The following is a 19,698-nucleotide window of genomic DNA, read 5'->3' on the forward strand; positions in this document are numbered from 1 at the left end:
TATTTCAATCTCATTAGACGGCTCATTTTTTCTTGATCTCTTAGCTCCCTCACTCTTCGAGCACATTCAAGGAACTTGAGCGCTAGATTCTAATGCCTCGTCAGCAAGATTCCTTAATTTTCTAACAGGCTTGACTCATCAAGACAGCTCCGGTTCGGTGCGTGTGCAAAGCAGTGCTATCCCTATGCCGGGAGGAGGCGACAGAAGAGGAGCCCTAAGGCTAGAAGCGAGGAGAAGGGGCGGGGCATCCTGAGGCCGGTTCAAGTCAGTTCTGGGAGGGGCAGTCAAGAGAGACTCTCCAAGGGCGGCCGCGCTGGGAGGTGGGCGAAGGAAGCGAGTGCGGGTGGCGCTGGAAGTGGCGCCCCCGTGGCCCATTCGTTCTTCCTGGGCCTGGATAAAGTCCTTCAGAAGCGCACGTTGCACTTGCTCAGGGTAGGCCGGGGTAACGCTAGCTGATTCCTTCCACACGCCCAGTGCGGAGACGATATCTGCAGGGTATAGGAACCACAGCACAGGAAGTTGGAGAGTCGTACGTGAGCCCCGTGCTGCGCAGCCGCGCCCAGTGGCGCTGGGCGCCGCGCGGGCACGCGCCTTACGCCCCACCCCATCCGTGAGGAGCGCGCGCGTGGCCTCGGCCCCATCCCCCGCACGCGCAGTCCCTACCGCGCTGCCTCCGCCGTTCCCCGCCCCCTCGCCTCTGGGGCTGCCCTCGTCGCTGCCTGACCCGAGGTCCAGCCGCCTCTGCCTTTCCGGACCCCGCCGACGGAGAGAAGCAGCCCACCCCGGGGGCGGGGGTGTCTTCGGTCCTCGTTGCCGTTCTGGAGCAGGTTGGAGTGGGCAGCGGGCGGCGTAGCGGGGGCCGGCGCGGTGGACAGCCGTGGGGGCATCAGTGGGGTCCTGGCGGGGGGAGGACAGGGTTGCGGCGGGCGGAACGGTGTCTCCTTCACTTCGCCCTCCAGCCGCGGTAGCTGCAGCGCGACCCTGAGCGAGCCGAGCGGCCTTAGCTGCAAGCGGAGCGGCGGCAGCGGCCCCTCTCAGGAGACCACCAGGTAGGTCGCTCCCGCGTCTTAGCCGTGTAGGGCGCGATGGCCGAGCAGGACGCCTTAGCCAGACTTGGGGTCGGCCCTGGCTCCCTAAGATGGCCGCGCCGCCCCGCGGCTCTTCGCCTCTATGTGTCTGAGACCCCCTTATGGCCCCTTGACCTGTCCCTGACCCCCGCTGACCGCACTTCTTGTTCCTCCCGCAGATCGCCTCTTCCTGTGATCTCGCCATGGCGACCTACGGACAGAGCTGCGCGCGGCGTAAGTAGAGCAGAGATGTCTGCGGGATGGGGCGGGGTTGGCCGGGAGTCGAACCCTGTCCACCGGAAAACCGCAAACTTCTTTTTCCTAATCTTCCCAAGGACCTGGAAACGCTCTGCTTTCGGTAGCCTTTCCACCGTCTGACCGCCCCTGCTCTGCGGAGGGGCTGGGCTGCGGGATTTCAGATAGAGGGACTAGGTCAGAGGAGTTGGTCTCTGGACGCATTCACCTTAAGCTCTTGGACGTGCCTTTGACGAACTCGAAAGCAAAAAGTTATTAAGTGTTGGATTCAGCCTTTGGAGGATTGGGTCAGTCACTTTTTTAGAGGAAGTAGTAACCCCCTGGTGAGAGCACAAGGTCATTACACGTGCTCCTAAGGGCGTCGACGCGCTCCGTAGAATGAATGGGCTGGTGTAACCACCACAGATTGTCCTTAAGCCGAATAACATTGGCCAAGGACTTGAGTGCCATATTAATATGCTTAAAGTGCCAGTTGATAGTTGATGTAGACACTTGAGTGAGTCTTAGATTATCGTGGTTTTTTTCTGAGTTCTGATACTTAAATTACTAACGTGTTAATTACCTTTCTCTTCCCACTCCAGAATATTGGTTTTGAACTCATTGAGCATACTAAGAGGTCTATTATGGAAGAGGGCCTTGTCTTAGGTTTTGATTTTTATATCCTTTGGTTAAATCAGCCATTCCAGTGAATTTTGGCAGAGCTATCTGTGTGTATAGATATGTTTATGTGTATGTGTTTGGTTCTTTGTACCTTTTGGGTCCTAAAGAGGTGAGGTTGTAGATAATGTGTAAATTTAGGTATGGAAAGTCTGTTTTTTCTGTTTTGGAAGGAATTTCCCAAGTTTGTATAGCCCCTTACTGTGGTTATTCATTTTAGAAATAAAACTTGATTGGTGATACTTCTTTCGTGGGTCATTAGAATACATACAGTTTTAGTGTAGCTCCTGGTAGTATCGAAAACATCTTCAATTTAAAGATAGCAGTGGGTGATAATCTAGTTCCTGGACAGAAAGTGGGAGAACAGGAAGTTAACACTGTAATGTTTCTTCCCACCAGCAATGTGTATTCCTCCATCATATGCTGACCTTGGCAAAGCTGCCAGAGATATTTTCAACAAAGGATTTGGTAAGATTTTTTTTTTTCCTTTCTTTTCTTTCTCTTTTTTTTTCTTCCAGATCAGAAGTGAAAATGTTTGGATTGCTTGGGGAAGTTAATTTTTTTTTCAAGTTGTAAATATCTGCTGTATTAGTTTATTAGATACATTTTAGATAAAATTTCTGTTAAAATGGTAATTATCCACATCTTTCTTCACCCCAGTTTGTAGTTCATGGATTTTACCTGTAAGAAAAAAACAGCTGTGCTTTCATTTCCCTTCAGATACAGCTTAGGTCTTGGTTGACTAGAATTATGATGTTTAAACTGTTTTTGCTTTGGCAGTGGTTATTCCTAGTGGGTTATGGATTTTTCAATTGAATTTGGGTTTTCTTCTTGAAGATTTTGTTCCACATACACCCCGTCTACTTTAGATTATTTCTCTAGTTATTTAGTGGATTAATCCCAAAGGAAGATCTCTCTTTGGGATAATTGTTCTAAATGTCTGCATTATAATAAACTATTGGTTATTCCGAGACTTAAGTTAATTTTCTGTTCTGATGTTTATGTTTTAAAATGGTTTGAAAGCCTTTTTTTTTTGGTGTCAAATATACATCAAAACACTAGGCAAAAAACAAAACAAAAAAGAACACTAGGCAAAGCTGCACAGAGATGTTCTGTGCTGTAAATGTTAGTTTACATAGAGTAATTAAACATTTTTTCATTTAAATGTATCAACCTACATTTTTATGCCCTTCTGAATATATGAAGTTTTTGTTTTTGTTTTATGTGTTTTCAGCTATTGGTAATGCATTTTTATAGAGAATAATCATTTTGTTATCTTTTGCTCTCTACTTGAAGGTTTTGGGTTGGTGAAACTGGATGTGAAAACAAAGTCATGCAGTGGTGTGGTGAGTGTTAGATATCTAATAAATTCTGATGAGCCTTTAAAAAATTTTTAAAATATTTTAAAGTGTTTATCCATTTTTTTTTTTAGTTTTTTTTTTTTTTTTTTTAATTTTTATTTATTTCTAGGAGAGAGAGAGATAGAAAGCGTGAACAAGGGTGGGTCAGAGAGAGAGGGAGACACAGACTCTGAAACAGGCTCCAGGCTCTGAGCTGGCTGTCAGCACAGAGCCCGACGCGGGGCTCGAACCCACGAACCGCGAGATCATGACCTAAGCGAAAGTCGGACACTTAACCGACTAAGCCACCCAGGCGCCCCAATGTGTTTATCCATTTTTGAGAGAGAGAGAGAGAGAACGTGAATGAATGGGAAAGGAACAGAGAGAAGGGGAGACATAGAATCTGAAACGGGCTCCAGGCTCTGAGCTGTCAGCACGGAGCCTGATGAGGGGCTCGAACCCATGAACTGCGAGATCATGACCTGAGCCGAAGTAGGACTTCCAACTGACTGAGCCACTCTGGCACCGCTAAATAATTTCTTAATCTGTAAAATAGTCACCACAGAAAGATGTCTACTCATTTTATTTTGAAGAAGAGGCAGAAGTTAATTTTGTTTTAAGGGATTTGCATGAAACTTGATTTGCTTGGTCTTTGGATATGATTTCTGATTTTCAGGTGGTCTTTTGCCATATTACTGTGTATGCACAAGAAACTCCGGTTATTTGGAACTGTTTACTCAGTGAGATTACAAGCTTAAAGGCAGGGAACCTATTAATACTTTTTTGTAATACCTTTTATGCTTATTAAAAGTACTATGAGTTTTTGGGCATAAAAATAGTGAGTAACATAATTTGAGTGTACTGATCAATTATATAAAGGGAATATACTAGCAGCCTTCTCTCTGGAAGATTTCTATGCGTATTTTTTGAATTTTGAGTCCTGATTTGAGTATTTTTAAAGAAGTTAATATTTTGGTATTTGGATGTCTTGATTCTGCCTAACCCCCTCAAAGAAAGTAAAATAAAATTAAACTTTGTGGAATATTTTTTTCTTCCACAGAAAGTTTTTGTTGTGAGGGTTTTTTTTCAGTTTTTAAAAAAAAATTTTTTACGTCTTTATTTAATTTTGAGAGACAGAGAGCGAGTAGAGGAGGGGCAGAGAGAGAGAGGGAGTGAGACACAGAATCTGAAGCAGGTTCCAGGCTCTGAGTTGTCAGCACAGAGCCCAAAGCAGGGCTTGAACCCACAGACTGTGAGATTATGACCTGAGCCGAAGTTGGATGCTTAACCGACTGAGCCACCCAGGCACCCCTTTTTTTCAATGTTTGTTTATTTGTTTGAGAGAGAGTGTAGGCATGTGCATGAACAAGGGAGGGGTAGAGAGAATCCCAGGCAGGCTCCACACTGCTCCAGTGCAGGGCTTGAGCTCTGCGAGACCCTAACCTGAACAGAAACCAAGAGTCAGATGCTTAATCAACTGGACCACCCAGGCGCTGCCCTGTTTTGAGATTGCTTTGGGGATGGTTATTTGTGTGAATGTTGAATTTTGGTTATTTTGATAAATTCTTGCTGTAATTGTTAACTTCCTTAGTACATATATAACTGATATTTATTAAATTTTATCATGTTGTAGTTTCTTAATGCACAGACTTGGATTTCTGGGATTTTATATTGGTCACATCTGTCATTTGGCTTCTGTGGTCTGGAAGGAAGCCTGAGTATTAACTGGTTGTGCAGCTTACCTGCTCAGAGTAACAGTACAGAGAAGGGACTTAGAGTTTGTTTTTCTGTTCCCACTCTTAACCTCTTGAGGTCCCTTATAAACACTTGCTGTTCACTTGTGGAGTCACAAAAGCCTTCTGAGAAAAAGGAAGACTCGGTCCTTAACGTTTAAAGAGCTTATTTCTTGCTCATTGGAGAGACTAAGTAAACTTTGAGCTGGAGAACAATCAGGGAAGTATATCTAGCACTAGATTGATTAATCAAAATCTTCGTTGGAGAGAAAAGGCTTTTTGTGAACAGGGGTTAAGAAAGGCTTTGTGGAATTTGGTGTAATATCATGAAGGATGTATATGAGTTGGATTCCATGCAGTATGTTTTGTTTCCTTAATGTATAACTCAGTGTGGTACTGGTCTTGTAGTATGTACCTGGTCCCAAATAAGTCCCATTAATAATAGCTTGTTCTGTTTTCTCACCTAAACTGTAGTGATGTCCAGTTTGCTCCAGAATGTAGAAGCCTTAAGTGTTTGGTGATGGAATGAAAGTGTAAACTCGACCAGTGATGTCATCTGGTCCAATTCTGGTCCCACATGGTGATCTTGATTTTTGTGTCTTGAGGATTGCTTGGGTATATATAGGCTGACTCATAATCTATAGGCTGATGGATGGGAGTGGGTGGAGCCTCAAGAGTCATTAATCTTTGTCACTCAGGATTAAAAATCGTTACTTCTATACATTACCCGTTCCAAGTATCTGTTAGAAGAACATGCTCCATATGTATTGTTTCAATAATGCTTTCCTTTTGTGTAGAGCACAGGAAAATGCAAAGCTTTCACAGTGCCAGTCCAATTTACTCCTCCATAGGTAGATTTTGTTATTACAATTCAGGAAATTGAGACCCAGAAAAGTTAAGCATCTTCCTCAGTGTTACTCATTTACTAAATGACAGCCAGAGCTGGATGCCAGGACTGTCTTAATTTTACATCCAGCATTTTTTCCTAACAGTCTAGTGCTTTATAGTATGGGCACTGAGTCCTTGATTTGAAATTCTTCTTAAAGCATCTTATGTCAGGAGATTGTTTGTCTCACTGCAGAGCAGTAGTTACACAAATGTTCTGTGTTCTAAGTGAGGGATGATTGGCCTTTTCTTCCACTGATAAATTCTTGATATTTTCTCACTCTCGCAGGCATCACAATTTCAGGTTCAGGTCTCTTTATTAGTTAGATCAGCTGTCTTTTGATTTGGCTCTCTATTGGCCAAAGTGTGTAGCCATCATTAGCAGATAAATTGTGAATCAGAATCCTCAGTGAGTATTTTAATATTTTAACTTGGAAGTTTGCCTGTCTGTATAATAAGCTTTGAAAGATTTTTTTTTTTTAATTTTTTTAATTTTTTTTTTTTTAATTTTTTTTTTAATGTTTTTTATTTATTTCTAGGAGAGAGAGAGAGACAGCGTGAGCAGGGGAGGGTCAGAGAGAGAGGGAGTCACAGACTGAAACAGGCTCCAGGCTCTGAGCTGGCAGTCAGCACAGGGCCCAACGCGGGGCTCGAACCCACTAACCGCGAGATCATGACCTAAGTGAAAGTCGGACGCTTAACCGACTAAGCCACCCAGGCGCCCCTAAGCTTTGAAAGATTATTAAGTTTTTGGATTTTCTTTAGCAGAATTTAAATTTCAATAAGCTCTCCATATTATGCCTACATTTCCATTTGGTGTACAATTAGGGATTGGCAAGTTACTTGTATTTGCTGCAAACATAAGATTATATGATGTACTTCAAATTGATGTCTGTATTGGTTTTTTCCTACTGATATTCTCTATTATACATAATATAGTTTACATTGTGCATGATAAAACCAGTTGTAGAGTAAACCTCTTGTAATTCCCCTTTCCTACTTTGTTTCTTTTTTAATGAGTATGTGAAAGATTGAAGGTATGAAACCTGGTGAAAACTCTTCATCTCAGAAAAATAGAATATTGGGGTTACCCAAGATGTTAAATCTTTTCTCATGGCATGAATTCCTACAGTGGGGTGCTTTCTCTTTTAGGAATTTGCAGCAAACATGTCCTGATAGTGTGTGTCATTATAAATGCACATTTTAGTGATGGGGGCAGTCTGTGATTAACCATACTGACCTTTGTAGTGTTTTAAGATCAGGCAGGAAACAGTAACAAAACATTCATTCCTCCCCTACCACCTTACCTGATTTTTGAATTCCAAATAAAATCACCTTAGTGGAAGTTTCCTTAAAAGGTGTACAGTTTGTTGTTCATTTGAGAATTAGACAGAGGTTAACTTGTGATTGATTGGTTGGAAATGTCTGGTGTAAGTAAGGTGGCAGTTAGTAACTGTCAGGCTAGTTTGTTCTTGTATGTAGCAGTAGCAGAGGATAGGAATATTTAGGAAACTAGAAAGACAGGATTAGTGAAGTTAACTGTGTTTTAGTGGGTTCTTGTGTAAGTTAGGCAGTGATTGTTCTAGGTTTCCAAGAAAGTTCATGAAGTCATTATTGTCTTACTAGGAATTTTCAACATCTGGTTCATCTAACACAGACACTGGTAAAGTTACTGGAACCTTGGAGACCAAATATAAATGGTGTGAGTATGGTCTGACTTTCACAGAAAAATGGAACACTGATAACACTCTGGGAACAGAAATTGCAATTGAAGACCAGGTAACATTTTGAACATGTGTTTTAGTATTAATTTATTTTTGTAATTCAAAAAGGAAGTAATGATGAAAACAAATTCTTTTCCTTTCAAAATAGATTTGTCAAGGTTTGAAACTGACATTTGATACTACTTTTTCACCAAACACGGGGTAAGCATGGACAGACATTTTTATCTGCTTTAAATTTTATTTTTTAAATAGTCTCTACACCCAATGTGGAGCTTCAGCTCACAACCCTGAGATCAAGTCACATGCTCTATCGACTGAACCAGCCAGGTGTCCCTTTATCTGCTTTAAATTTAAAAGTATTTCTGTATATTTAGGAAAAGATGCACATTTACTGTTTGTTTAGCTTTCTTAACTGCTTTGTGGTGAATTTCTGTTTTTGCCTGTAGAAGATGATGTGTATTATGGTCACTGTTGTTGGCTTCCCTTCACATATTTGCCTCTTTTCATTGTGGACAAACTTGAGTAATTAACATGTTTCTAATAGGCTTTTTTGACTGATTGCGAGTCCTGCAAAAAGCAGTCTTCTGATTGCTGGTGGTAGAAGTCATGCCTCCATGTGCCCTTGTTTTTTAGCTCACTGAGCTATATTTGCTTTACCTCTTAGGGTTATCTTGCTACTTGCTACTCCCCAGTTATACTGTGGGTCATAAATCTCTTTAGTGCTCTCTGTGAGAAGTTAGGTATGTAAATCTTTCCTACTGTCATCAGTTTTCAGTTAGTTTGTTCTTTTTCCAGAAAGAAAAGTGGTAAAATCAAGTCTTCTTACAAGAGGGAGTGTATAAACCTTGGTTGTGATGTTGACTTTGACTTTGCTGGACCTGCAATCCATGGTTCAGCTGTCTTCGGTTATGAGGGTTGGCTTGCTGGATACCAGATGACCTTTGACAGTGCCAAATCAAAGCTGACAAGAAATAACTTTGCAGTGGGCTACAGGACTGGGGACTTCCAGCTACACACTAATGTGTGAGTATTTCTTTTGTGGGATAACGGACATAGGACCTGGGGATGATGTTGATGTCACGTGTCAGTTCTTATGAATCCAGGTACAATCTAAAGGATTTCTCTTCAAAAAAAAAAAAAGAAAGAAAAAATATCTGCCTTTAAAAAATTTTTTTTAATTTCTTTATTTATTTTGAGTGTGTACATGTGTGTGGGGGAGGGTAAGAGAGAGAAGGAGAGAGAATCCCAAGCAGGTTCCATGCTGTCAGCTCACAGCCCAAGTAGGGGCTCAAACTCACAAACTGTGAGATCATGACCTGAGCTGAAATCAAGAGTCGAATGCTTAACCGACTGAGCCACCCAGGTGCTTCTAAAGGGTTTCTCTTACACAAAAAGATCATCCTTGGACATTTCTGGGTGCCCCAGAAGTGTATAGTAAAAAACGTTAGTCTGACTTTTGTTGCCGAGAGAGTAAATGTTTATTTTATATGAGGTTTGATATACTTTGGATTTTTAGAAAAGGCTAAGATGTTGCCAGATTACCAGTATGTTCCTTTGCCTTGTCTGTGATATGTGAGGTTCTGAGTTGGTAGGATTCCCTAAAATGTATGGTGTTTTTACCTAACCCAAAATAGATGTATATGTGGAAAGAACTTAAGAATTTTTCTTCCTTATGAAAACCATGGATTATTGAGTAACAGAAGTACAAAGAAGAAAACCAGAAATATCTCATAATCCTAATATCTAGATGTATAATTTTTGTTACCTGTTAATGTTAGGGAATTTTCTCTTTTTATATGTAAATAAAAAAATACATATCAGAAAGGCTGGTTTATAATCCTTCCCCTACTACCCTAATACATTTTGATAATTTTCCTGGAACATTATGTATTTAAAAAAAATTTTTTTTAACATTTTACTTATTTCTGAGAGAGAGAGACAGTGTGAGCAGGGGAGGGTCAGAGAGAAAAGGAGACACAGAATCTTAAACAGGCTCTAGGCTCTGAGCTAGCTGTCAGCACAGAGCCCGACGCAAGGCTCGAACCCACGAACTGTGAGATCATGACCTGAGCTGAAGTCGGACGCTTAACCAACTGAGCTGCCCAGGCGCCCCTATAATATTATGTATTATACAACAGGATTGTTAGTGGTTGTGTGGGAATTCTACTGAATGATTTATCATGATTTGTATGACCTTACTTTGGGGCATAGATTGGGATAAAGACCTTTTAAAACTTCATGTTTTCAGTGGAATCCTAGAGACCTGTGTGAGCAGTGCTTTTTGTTTAACTATAATGCTACAATATCAGTTTAGTGCCACAGACATTACAATGTCTGTTTCAGATTTACTAATTTAAAATATCTTACAGCAATGATGGGACAGAATTTGGAGGATCAATTTATCAGAAAGTATGTGAAGATCTTGACACTTCAGTAAACCTTGCTTGGACATCGGGTACCAACTGCACTCGCTTTGGCATTGCAGCCAAATATCAGTTGGACCCCACCGCATCCATTTCTGTGAGTACCCCTGTGGGCTTAGAGTGGGCTCTTTGCTTGTGGGAATTCATCTTTGGGCAGATTGAATTGTATTGAAAGTGTGAACTGTGGTTCACACACAATCCCTAGTTTACTCCTGGATTGGAATTAGAATTTGTAGTGCTGGATTTTCTGTGGAGACAGTGTTACAGTTTTGTTACCAGGTCACAGGAGTTTGTTTAACCTCAAAAGCTGCTCAATTAGTGCGGATAATAACCCTGAGCTCCAAGCCTGTCTGAGCTCAGGGAAGCCAGTGTTTTGGGCCCAGGCCAGGAGTAATAATAGCATTTTAATTGTTACTTTGTCTTTCTGTAGGGAATAATAGTACTATGTTAGTTTGACTTTGTCTTTATGGTTAACAAAATAGATTTGATCTTCAGGGTCTGTGGTACAAGTGCCATTTTGCAGGTGGAGGTCCCATAGCTTGGAGAAAAAAAACTTTGATCACTGCTAGGTCTAGAGCAGAGGGGGTGGAACCAGGATTGGACCTGCACATCTTTTGGTTTCCCTCCTATCTAGGGTGACCATCTGGCTCATCCTGCCTTTCCTGGGAGTATGCCAGTTTTAGCATAAAGGTCCTGCATCCCAGTGGCACCTGGGTGGCTCAGTCGGCTAAGCCTCCGCTTGTGCTCTCTCTCTCTAAAAATAATAAACTCCCTTCCACCTGTTGTTGGTTAGTTGGGGTGGATGGCCACCCTAGTCCTGTTCTTAGGCTTTGTTGTTAATGTTTGTTTTCGAGAGAGAGACAGACAGCGTGAGGAGGGGGATGGGCAGAGAGAGGGAGACACAGAATTGGAAGCAGGCTCCAGGCTCTGAGCTGTCTGCAAAGAGCCTGGTGCAGGATTCGAACCCACAAACCAATGAGATCATGGCCTGAGCCGAAGTTGGATGCCCAAGTGACTGAGGCACCCAGTGGCCCCAGTTTTTCACTATTCTTTCAGTCATAGTGGGCTTAGGGTAAAAGGGAGTGCGGTGTCCAATAGTGTAGAGGCAAGGCACTGGCTCTAGTTTCAGGCACATCAGCAGCTGTTATGTGTGTCAGTTGCTTACAGGTCAGGCACTGCCTGTACTGTATGTACTGGAAATGAAAGGAAGTTAAACCTTCCACCAGAGTTATTTATGTTACATAAGGTGATTTTCATTCCTGAGAACAATGTTTTGATAATTTAGGCAGTTAAGTTTTAGCCTCATTCTTATTTTAGGATAGCAGTTATAAGCAGAGAGAATAGCAGTTGTAAGCAGAGAGAATGAGGAACACCCAGAATGGTTTTCTCATTGGCAAGGCAGTGATTGATTTATTTTTTCCTTCTCTGTTTCCATTTACACTGTAGCGGTAATAACCTTAGGATTCACACAGCACACTATTCTCTGGTAGCTGCATTGCTCTTTTCGTCAAACGTATGTCTGTGGCACCATCAGATTTAATGCCAGCTGATGGAGCATTCTTATAGTCTAAAATGGGAAGGCAACTTTGGACTCTGTGCCATTGAGTGACTCTTGGGCATTAGTTTGGAAATGTATCTCACGTTTCTAGTGCTGCTGTGCTCCCACTCCAGCATCTCCCTGAAGTATTGCCTGTCAGAGTTTCATGGTTTACTTCTATTCTAAAATAGTAGAAACTTGCCTCCAATTTTGTCTGAGGCTCTTCATTTGTTGGGCACAAGATAGTCACTAGTGGGGCATTTCATTGGTGGCTTGTGAGGACTTGGCTGTAGTGCCGAGTGAACGTAAATGCCGTTTATGTGACTTCTGCTTGTCGGTACATTATTTCTGTCTCTGAACTGGACTGTTTTGATGTTACACATTACAAGAGTGTAGACATCAAATAATTTCCAAATCTCTCTTGATCCCAGAGATTGTCACCTTTTTACAACCAAGAAAATTGTGTCCTACTGACAATTTGACTTTGAGTTTAATGGATAAGAATTAAGTGGCACCTGGCTCTTGTTTGGCTTACTAACTATATTAAATTTTATTATTTTACATGTGAATAAAAAAGCAGAACACTTTCTAATTGCATGATAGGGAAACATGCAGGGGCCTTGTCTCTCCATTAGAAAAGTTTTCTTTACATGTTTTTTTGTATTTTATTTTAGGCAAAAGTCAACAACTCTAGTTTAATTGGAGTGGGCTATACTCAGACTCTGAGGCCTGGTAAGTGTTCTTAATAAGTAGGATTTTTCTGATGGTGTTTTAAAAATTCTTTTTTATTTCTCAGCTTCTTAGTAATCCTTTCAAAAAAAAGAGTACAATGAACATGTTTTATCTTTTGTCACAATTTTTTTATTCCTTTTTTTTTTTTTTTTTCCTTTGCTGGGCTGTTTGGAAGTCGCAGTTGTCCTGACACCTAAATGGTTCAGCATGCATCTACTCAGAATAAGAACATTCTGCTCTCCTGCATAGCTCATTGCTTTCATTGTTTGGTCTCTGTAGTCTGATATACTTTATGTACTATTTTGAGCCTTGCTATGTTTTCTAGAGCAGTATTTACCAAATTTCAGTGTGCATGAATCACCCAGGAACTTGTCAAAAAATGCAGATTCTGAGCTCATAGATCTGTAATGAAGAGTTCTGTCTTCCTTACAAACTCTTTTGTGATGTCAGTGTTACTGGTTCTTGGACCACATTGCAATACCAGGTTCTAAAGCACTTGGAACCCCCCAACCTTGAAATAGGGTTTTTCCCCCAGACTTTATTCTGGCCTTTTTGAAACCTAAAGGAAAGAATGGTATGAAGAACACCCATATGCCCTTTGCCACATTCACCAGTTAACATTTACCACATTTGTTTTCTCTGTTCATGTCTGCATACATAATCCTTCCCCCCCCCACGTACCCTTAAGAATCATTTAAATGTTTTGCAGATATGTGGACACACCAGCCCTAACATGCATATCCTGCGATTAAGACATTTTTCTTCATAACTACAATACCACTGTCACAGCTAAGGAAATTAATTAGTTTAGTAATACAATAATATGTAGTCTCTATTCTGTTTCCCCCACTTGTCAATTGTAGTTTTCCTTTCCAGGGTCCAATTATGATTTTCTTTTAGTCTGGACAGTGTATTGAATATTATTATTTTCTAGAGCATTTGGAATTTTATTAATAACATTTTTATGCTCTGTGACTTCATCTCTTAACCCTAGAATGGGGTTTCTGAATTCTCTCTGGTATCTCTGATACTCCCAAGTGCCCTCTGGTGGCTGACACTAGTCGGTCATCTGACAGGCTGAGGAAGGACAGGCTGTGGGGGGATTATTAAAGACCGCAGACTCTTGAGGTGTATCAGACAAGTCACGGTTGCCTACTTTTGTTTACAGGTGTCAAGCTTACACTGTCTGCTCTGGTAGATGGGAAAAGCATTAATGCTGGAGGCCACAAACTTGGGCTTGCCCTGGAGTTGGAGGCTTAATCCAGCTGAAAGAAAGAAACCTCTGGGAACGGATATCAGAAGATTTGGCCTTAATATATTTCCAGTGTGACCAGCAGGCTTTTTTTCCCCCCAAGAAGGTGATCAAAACAAAGGATGATCTAAACAAGAGCTGTATTTTAAATATTTAGACAGTTACTTGTTAGCTGGTTTCTAGTTGAATCGGTTATCTCTAGTTACCAATGCTGCAGTCGTGCAGTCACCTATACATTATTTAAATGTATTTAACTGTTAAATGCGCTACCCACCGATAATGAAATAGACCTTTATGAAAACAGTGCAATTGTGTGCATGTTTGTTTTTATATTCCTATTAATATTGAAAATTGCCATTGAATGAGATGGATCAGTGGAAGCTTAAAGATGAGGTTAAAAAATTTTTGTTAAATTCAACCATCATTAGAGTTACTTTTGGTATCCCAGAACATTACAGATTATGAATAAAACAAATATACATAATTAATGACTCCAAGTATTTGCAGAGTTAAACATTTGCCAGCTAGGGTCAAATCTCCCTTGTATCTGGCTAGTACTTTATTTTTCTGGTGAGCATTTTGCTTTTTACCTAAATCTGTGCCATTAAGTCCTCTGTGTCCCTAAAATAACTCCATGAGCTTTTTGGACTACAATAAAATAAGAGGATATATGCCTTTATACCTTCAGTTTGTTAAGTTTGTCCAAAATCCCATTGGATCACTGTTGACCCCAGGAGAAATTGGAGACGAAGTGATGAAGAAAGGAAGAGGAAGGGATGGTGCTAAAGGTTAGCCACACACCACACCCCTGCAAACCGCTGCTGTGGAAAACGAGCTAGGCCATAGGTGGGATGGGACGAGGCGTAGGCAAGTGGAGTTGAGGGGTCAGTAACCAGAGGAACTGAGAAGGGAATATGGGGGCCTTGGTCAGACGTCAGCCACTTCTTTCTAAGCAGACATTGACTGAGAGTTGGGCTTAAGTGTGTGAGACCAGGAGATCTGTTCACATTCAAACTACTAGATCCAATGTACCATTTGAAGCCTTGAGAGAGAACAGATAAGAAAATGTAGTACTTTGAGACTCATTACCCAAAAAGTGATACATGCTGAAAATTTCTAGGTCAGGATCTGATGAGAGATTAGAGCCCAAACAAGCTTTCCACATTGGGGCAATAAAAAGGCTCCTGGGGCACCTGGGTGGCTCAATCATTCAGGCATCTGACTCTTGATTTCAACTCAGGTCATGATCTCACGGTTGTGAGATTGAGCCCTGCGTTGGGCTCTGTGCTCAGCGTGGGTTCTCAACCTCTGACCCTTTTGCCGTTTGTCTTGAGGGACTGGCATAAATGGCCTCTATGAATAAGACGTGACTTAACGGCAGAAAGTTGGAATTAGAGCCAATTTGTTTGAGACGGGATCTGTTGGTAGGCAAAACAAACCGGGGAAGATGCCTACAAGTTAGGTGTGAAAACACCTCATGCTTTTGGGATCCGCAGGATAGGTGTGAAGTAGCCCAGCAGACCACTCTGAAACTGCTGGCAGTGCTTGGCGGGAAGGAACTGGTCATAGACCTGTTGACCCCTGAAGCCTCCTGGATGACCTGCTGCCGCTTAGTTAACTAGTGGCTTTACCTCCTGTTGTGTTTACCTGGCCCGGTACTCAGGACTGGGTGTGGCACAAGTGAGTTTGTCAAAGATCTATTTAAGAGTAAATCGGACCTGTTTATCCATGTGCATCCTCTGTAGGCTTTAAGTGTGGGAAAGGAGAGAAGGGTTCGTTCACACCCAGGACTCTGTGGGTTAAAATGCAAGGTATGTACCAGGAAGTTTAGGATGATGAAAGTTGCCTGTCGTGGACTCCTGGTTTTTAGTAGCCTTGAGCCTCAGCAGCACCCAGGACTAACAAGTGGTGGCAGAACGTGACGGTCTTCTAGGTTGATGCCATTTCTGCGTGAGGCGTGTTAGTGGGAAGAACACTTCATCTGTGGCCTGGAGATATCTTCCTAGGGGACTGAGATTAGGGAGGTTTAGACGAGCAAAGTGAAGCGCCTGGCTCCCTCCACGTCAGCTTGTAGATGTTGGTGCTGGACAGCCTAACCTTAGCTTCATCTTCCTCTGGGGAATTTATTAACCACAACACTGATGGTCTCCTACCTGTTGGCCTGTCTGCCTCACACCTTTCTGGTCAGTGATCCCACTCAGTCCCTCACCTTCCTCCAGGACCTCGGGGGGAGGACAGGATATATACTACAACCTTGCGGTCCTCAGCTCTAAGTCAAGTGGCCTGGTTTTCAGAAGTGATGTCCACTGGCCAGAGCCTCCACTGCAGAGGTGAGATCGAGCTGACAGTGCTGTGGAAACATGGGCACATAGCAGAACTGGCATAACCAATGAAAGTACCCGGCCACAAACCTGGTCAGCTGTAGGGCCTGTTCCTGTTGTCAGACTCCGGTATGGTCCCCCAGCCAGTCCCAGCTACACCAAACAAGAGCGTCATTCACTTGACCCTCCTAGGAAGCGAAGTAGGAGGGAGACCAAGACAGGGCTTGACCCAGCACCCAGCCCTCAGTTCCTGTGGAGTAGAGGCAAATCTGAGGAGCTGGGACCTCTGATCAACTGTATGTGGCCAATCAAGACTTTATATGCTAGAGGCTCCTACTCAGGCAGCCCTGGTGCCAGGTGGCCCTCAGGACAGTGCCATGGAGGGTATGACGTCTATGACCTCAAGACTCCCTTTTGCTGAAGAACCTGCCAGTGCTGGGCCTTCCCTCCCTACCCCACTTTAGAGCCACGTCCAGAGGCTGAGAAGATCTTGTCCCAGGCCCCGCTTTATTGTCGAATTTGGAGCTCAAGGTTGATGACTGGGGTTCCCAGGGCCCCTCACTTGAGGCCACGCTGGGGGCCGGCCCTAGATCTTGAAGGCTAAGGTGAGGCCGTCACCCAGCGGCAGGAGGCTGATGTGGACCCTGGCGTCCCGCAGAATGCGCTCGTTCAGGTTTCGCACGCACTGGGCCGCGGTGTCCTGCGGTTGAGGCTGCAACACCTCTCCGCGCCACAGGACCTGCGAAGGGGCCGGGCATCACAGAGGGGCAGGGCCGAGGGGGAGGTGCCTAAGCAGGAGGCGGGGTGAGAGCTGGAGCCAGCGGACCCCAGCAGGGGGAAGCCTGGGTGCCCCTGGCGGGGCCTTGTGACACGGGGCAGGGCATCGGGAGGAGCCAAGCGAAAGCACCTAGCCCGAGACCTGGCCCACCTAGCCCGCGAGGGCTCTCCGCCTAGGCTATTCCTTACGCTGAGGACCGCGAGGAGGCCTCCGGGGCGCAGCAGCTGCAGGCACCGCTCGTAGTAGGCGGCGCAGTTCTCCTTGTCCGCGTCCACCACCGCCACGTCGAAGGAGCCGGCCTCGCCCGCGGCCAGGAGCTCGTCTTGTGAGGGAGGAGGGGGGCAGATGCCGCATGAGTCCGCAGCCCCAGTGGTCAGAGGCCCCTACCCGGGCCTGCCCGGGTGCTGTGACCATTCGGGGACTCTGGTCCGGAGGGGTGCCCTGCCACCCGGCATGCGGCCGCATAAGGGTGAAGTCAGGAAGCGGAGGGCCGGCACTGCCTCAAGCCCGCCCAGCAGACCTGGTCTCTAGCTCACACCCAGTCGTCCCGCTTAGAAAACGGCGCCAAGCACGGCTCCTTCCACTCCGTTGCTCACCCAGGGTCTCCAGCGCGGGCTTCAACCGAAGGTCGATCTTGTGCTCCTCCTCCGCCTGTGGAAGGAGTGCGGTCAGAGCCAGCGGGTCCCTTCTCTTAGGGCTGGCAGTGGCCAGGCTGCAACGGCCTGATGAGGGCCTCCAGTGCGCGGGACACTCACCTGCCTCCACAGGGGCCGCCCCAGCTCCGGAGCCTCCGGGTTCACTTCGCAGGTTACTACGCGCCCGGCTGGGGGCAGCGCCAAGGCCAACGCTAGCGCCGAGTAGCCTGTGAAAGTACCTGTGGGCAGGGACATGGACAGGCTCAGGCCCGAACGGGGGGCGATCCCGGTGACTTCTGCTCCCTGCGATCCCGGCCGTGCTCCCTACCCAGGTCCAGCGCCTTCTTTGCCTTGATGAGTCGTGCCAGGTTGGCGAGAAGCTGGGCCTGCTCACAGGTCATCATGGAATCTCCCTGCGGCTGCTCCAGGGTCAGCTGTGTCGCGGTGGTGGAGGGGAGAGGGTCGCACCACCATTGCCAGTCACCCAGCTCCGCCCCGGGTTCACAACCCCCTCCAGGTGCGCGGCCGGGGGCGTGGCCTAGGGGGACAGGCCCTCAGGGAACGCCCGCCGCGCCGCGCCTGTAGTGTCCCGGAAGCCCCGAGAGCTCCGAGGCCCAGCCCAAGGTCACACAACCACGTGGGACCCGCTGGGTCCGAGCCGGGCGCCTGTTCCCGCCCGTAGCCCTGCTGACCAGCCGCAGGCTCCGCAGCGCCGGGTGCTCCCGCATGGAGCGGCTCAGCAGATACTGCCAGAGGGGGCTGTCTTCAGGGGGCAGCAGGCGTTTCTCTCGCCGGGATCGTCCCGGATTGTACCGTCTCCCTGCCGGGGGGGGGGGGGGGGGGGGGGGGGGGGAAGGGGGGGTGTCCTGGGTCAGGGCCTGGGACTCCGGGGCGCCAGGGCTGAGCTTCAGCCGCAGCCAGCCTCGCAAGTCACCGGCTCCGCTCCCGCACCTGCCCCGCCTGCGGGGACTCTGCGGGAGGTGCCGCAGGCCCCGCCTTACTCACCCAGGAAGAGGCCGGTGGCGAAGGCGGCTCCCAGCGCGGCCGAGCCCAGGACCACCGCGGCGGGCACAGACAGCCGGGGTGCGGGCTGGATCATGATGCGGCCAGGAGGCAGCGACGTCCAGGTCACTTGGCTTGGACTCCTGCGCCCGCGCTGGGACCCGCCTGCCTTCCAGTCTCCGCCTTGTCCCGGCACTTCCCGCCGAGCTGCGGTCTCGAACGCCATCTGGCGGCCGCACAGCTTTACTGCAAGCCCCTCTAGAGCGAGCCGAGCGCCATCTGGTGGCTGCAGTTGGAACTACGCCCGGGGAGGGAAGCAAGCCCTGCATCTGGGGTCTGGGTTTCCCATGCCCGTCCCTGAAGTTTACCGTTCTGAGTCAGGGAGGGAAATTTAAAAAAAAAAATTTTAAGTTTATTATTTATTTTGAGAGAGAGAGAGAGACAGAATGAGCGCGCACAAGCGGCGGAGGGGCAGAGAGAAGGGGAGACAGAGTCCCAAGCAGGCTCTGCTCCATCAGTGCGGAACCGGATGTGGGGCTCGATCCCACAAACTGAGATCATGACCTGAGCTGAGATCAAGAGACATATGCTTAACTGACTGAGCTACCCAGGCGCTCCAGGGAGGGAAAATTTGATGCCCATCCTGGGTATGCTGTTTCTTACCGCCGCTGCTTCTGCAGGGACCCTGGGGTATATGTGGGTGGCTGGGTGGGCTTCCGCCGTAACAGGATAGTAATTTGCACAAAGTGATAGAAATTACAGGGGCTCTGAGAGGGACTGAGAGAATTAGGGGAGGCTTCCTGGGGGAGGTGAGTAAGTTGAAGGAGTGAAGGACCCAGTTTGAGGACAAAACCAGAGGGGAGACTTGGGAGTTCTGAGGCAAGTCTTGGTGAAGGGGCTTGGAGACAAAGTTCTTTTTTTTTTTTTTTTTAACTTTTAATGTTTATTTTTGAGAGAGAGAGAGAGAGAGAGAGAGAGAGACAGAGTGCGAGCAGGGAAGGGGTGGAGAGAGTGGGGAACAGAATCTGAAGCAGCTCCAGGCTTTGAGCTGTCAGCACAGAGCCTGATACCGGGCGCAAACTCGCAGACGGTGAATTCATGACCTAATCCGAAGTCTGAGTGAGCCACCCCGGTGCTGAGACAAAGTTCTTAGAATTCCACTGCTGGGTGCCAGACAGACATGGGTATGAGCTCTTGGGCTCCTCTTTCTCAGCCTGTTTATTTTGTGTAAAGTGAGAACCGCAGTCTTACCGTAAATAGCACCAGATCCCACAACCTGGCACATAGTAGGCACTCAATAAATGGCGGCTGGTGCAGTGGAGGCATTTCGGGGCGGGGAGTGACTGGAGGGCAGGTG

The 19,698-nt window shown here is 45.9% G+C and overlaps 2 protein-coding genes across 3 annotated transcripts; one reads left to right on the top strand and one right to left on the bottom strand.

The window, feature by feature from the left end:
• Positions 1-727: 727 nt before the first annotated feature.
• On the top strand, positions 728-14,089 carry VDAC2 (voltage dependent anion channel 2). Of its 2 annotated transcripts, XM_039235101.1 has the most exons (11): positions 728-827; positions 960-1,049; positions 1,247-1,301; positions 2,379-2,447; positions 3,276-3,325; positions 7,564-7,716; positions 7,810-7,862; positions 8,457-8,684; positions 10,031-10,181; positions 12,296-12,353; positions 13,522-14,089. In XM_039235101.1, exons 3-11 carry the CDS (start codon positions 1,271-1,273, stop codon positions 13,611-13,613), a joined length of 885 nt encoding a protein of 294 aa, XP_039091032.1. In that variant the 5' UTR covers positions 728-827; positions 960-1,049; positions 1,247-1,270; the 3' UTR covers positions 13,614-14,089. The 2 variants fall into 2 exon arrangements, with proteins under 2 accessions (XP_039091032.1, XP_039091031.1); XM_039235100.1 differs by lacking the exon at positions 728-827 and having other exon boundaries at positions 902-1,049.
• A 2,325-nt stretch (positions 14,090-16,414) lies between these two features.
• COMTD1 (catechol-O-methyltransferase domain containing 1) lies at positions 16,415-18,438 on the bottom strand. The gene is made up of 7 exons (XM_039235102.1): positions 18,345-18,438; positions 18,032-18,159; positions 17,668-17,773; positions 17,460-17,578; positions 17,301-17,355; positions 16,893-17,026; positions 16,415-16,665 (listed from the first exon to the last, which is right to left on the bottom strand). The coding sequence occupies exons 1-7, from the start codon at positions 18,436-18,438 to the stop codon at positions 16,513-16,515; spliced, it is 789 nt and encodes a 262-aa protein (XP_039091033.1). The 3' UTR covers positions 16,415-16,512.
• Between the last annotated feature and the right edge of the window lie 1,260 nt (positions 18,439-19,698).

Source organism: Hyaena hyaena, unplaced genomic scaffold (assembly GCF_003009895.1).
Source record: "Hyaena hyaena isolate Hyena2069 unplaced genomic scaffold, ASM300989v1 scaffold_97, whole genome shotgun sequence".
Classification (NCBI taxonomy): Eukaryota; Metazoa; Chordata; class Mammalia; order Carnivora; family Hyaenidae; genus Hyaena; species Hyaena hyaena.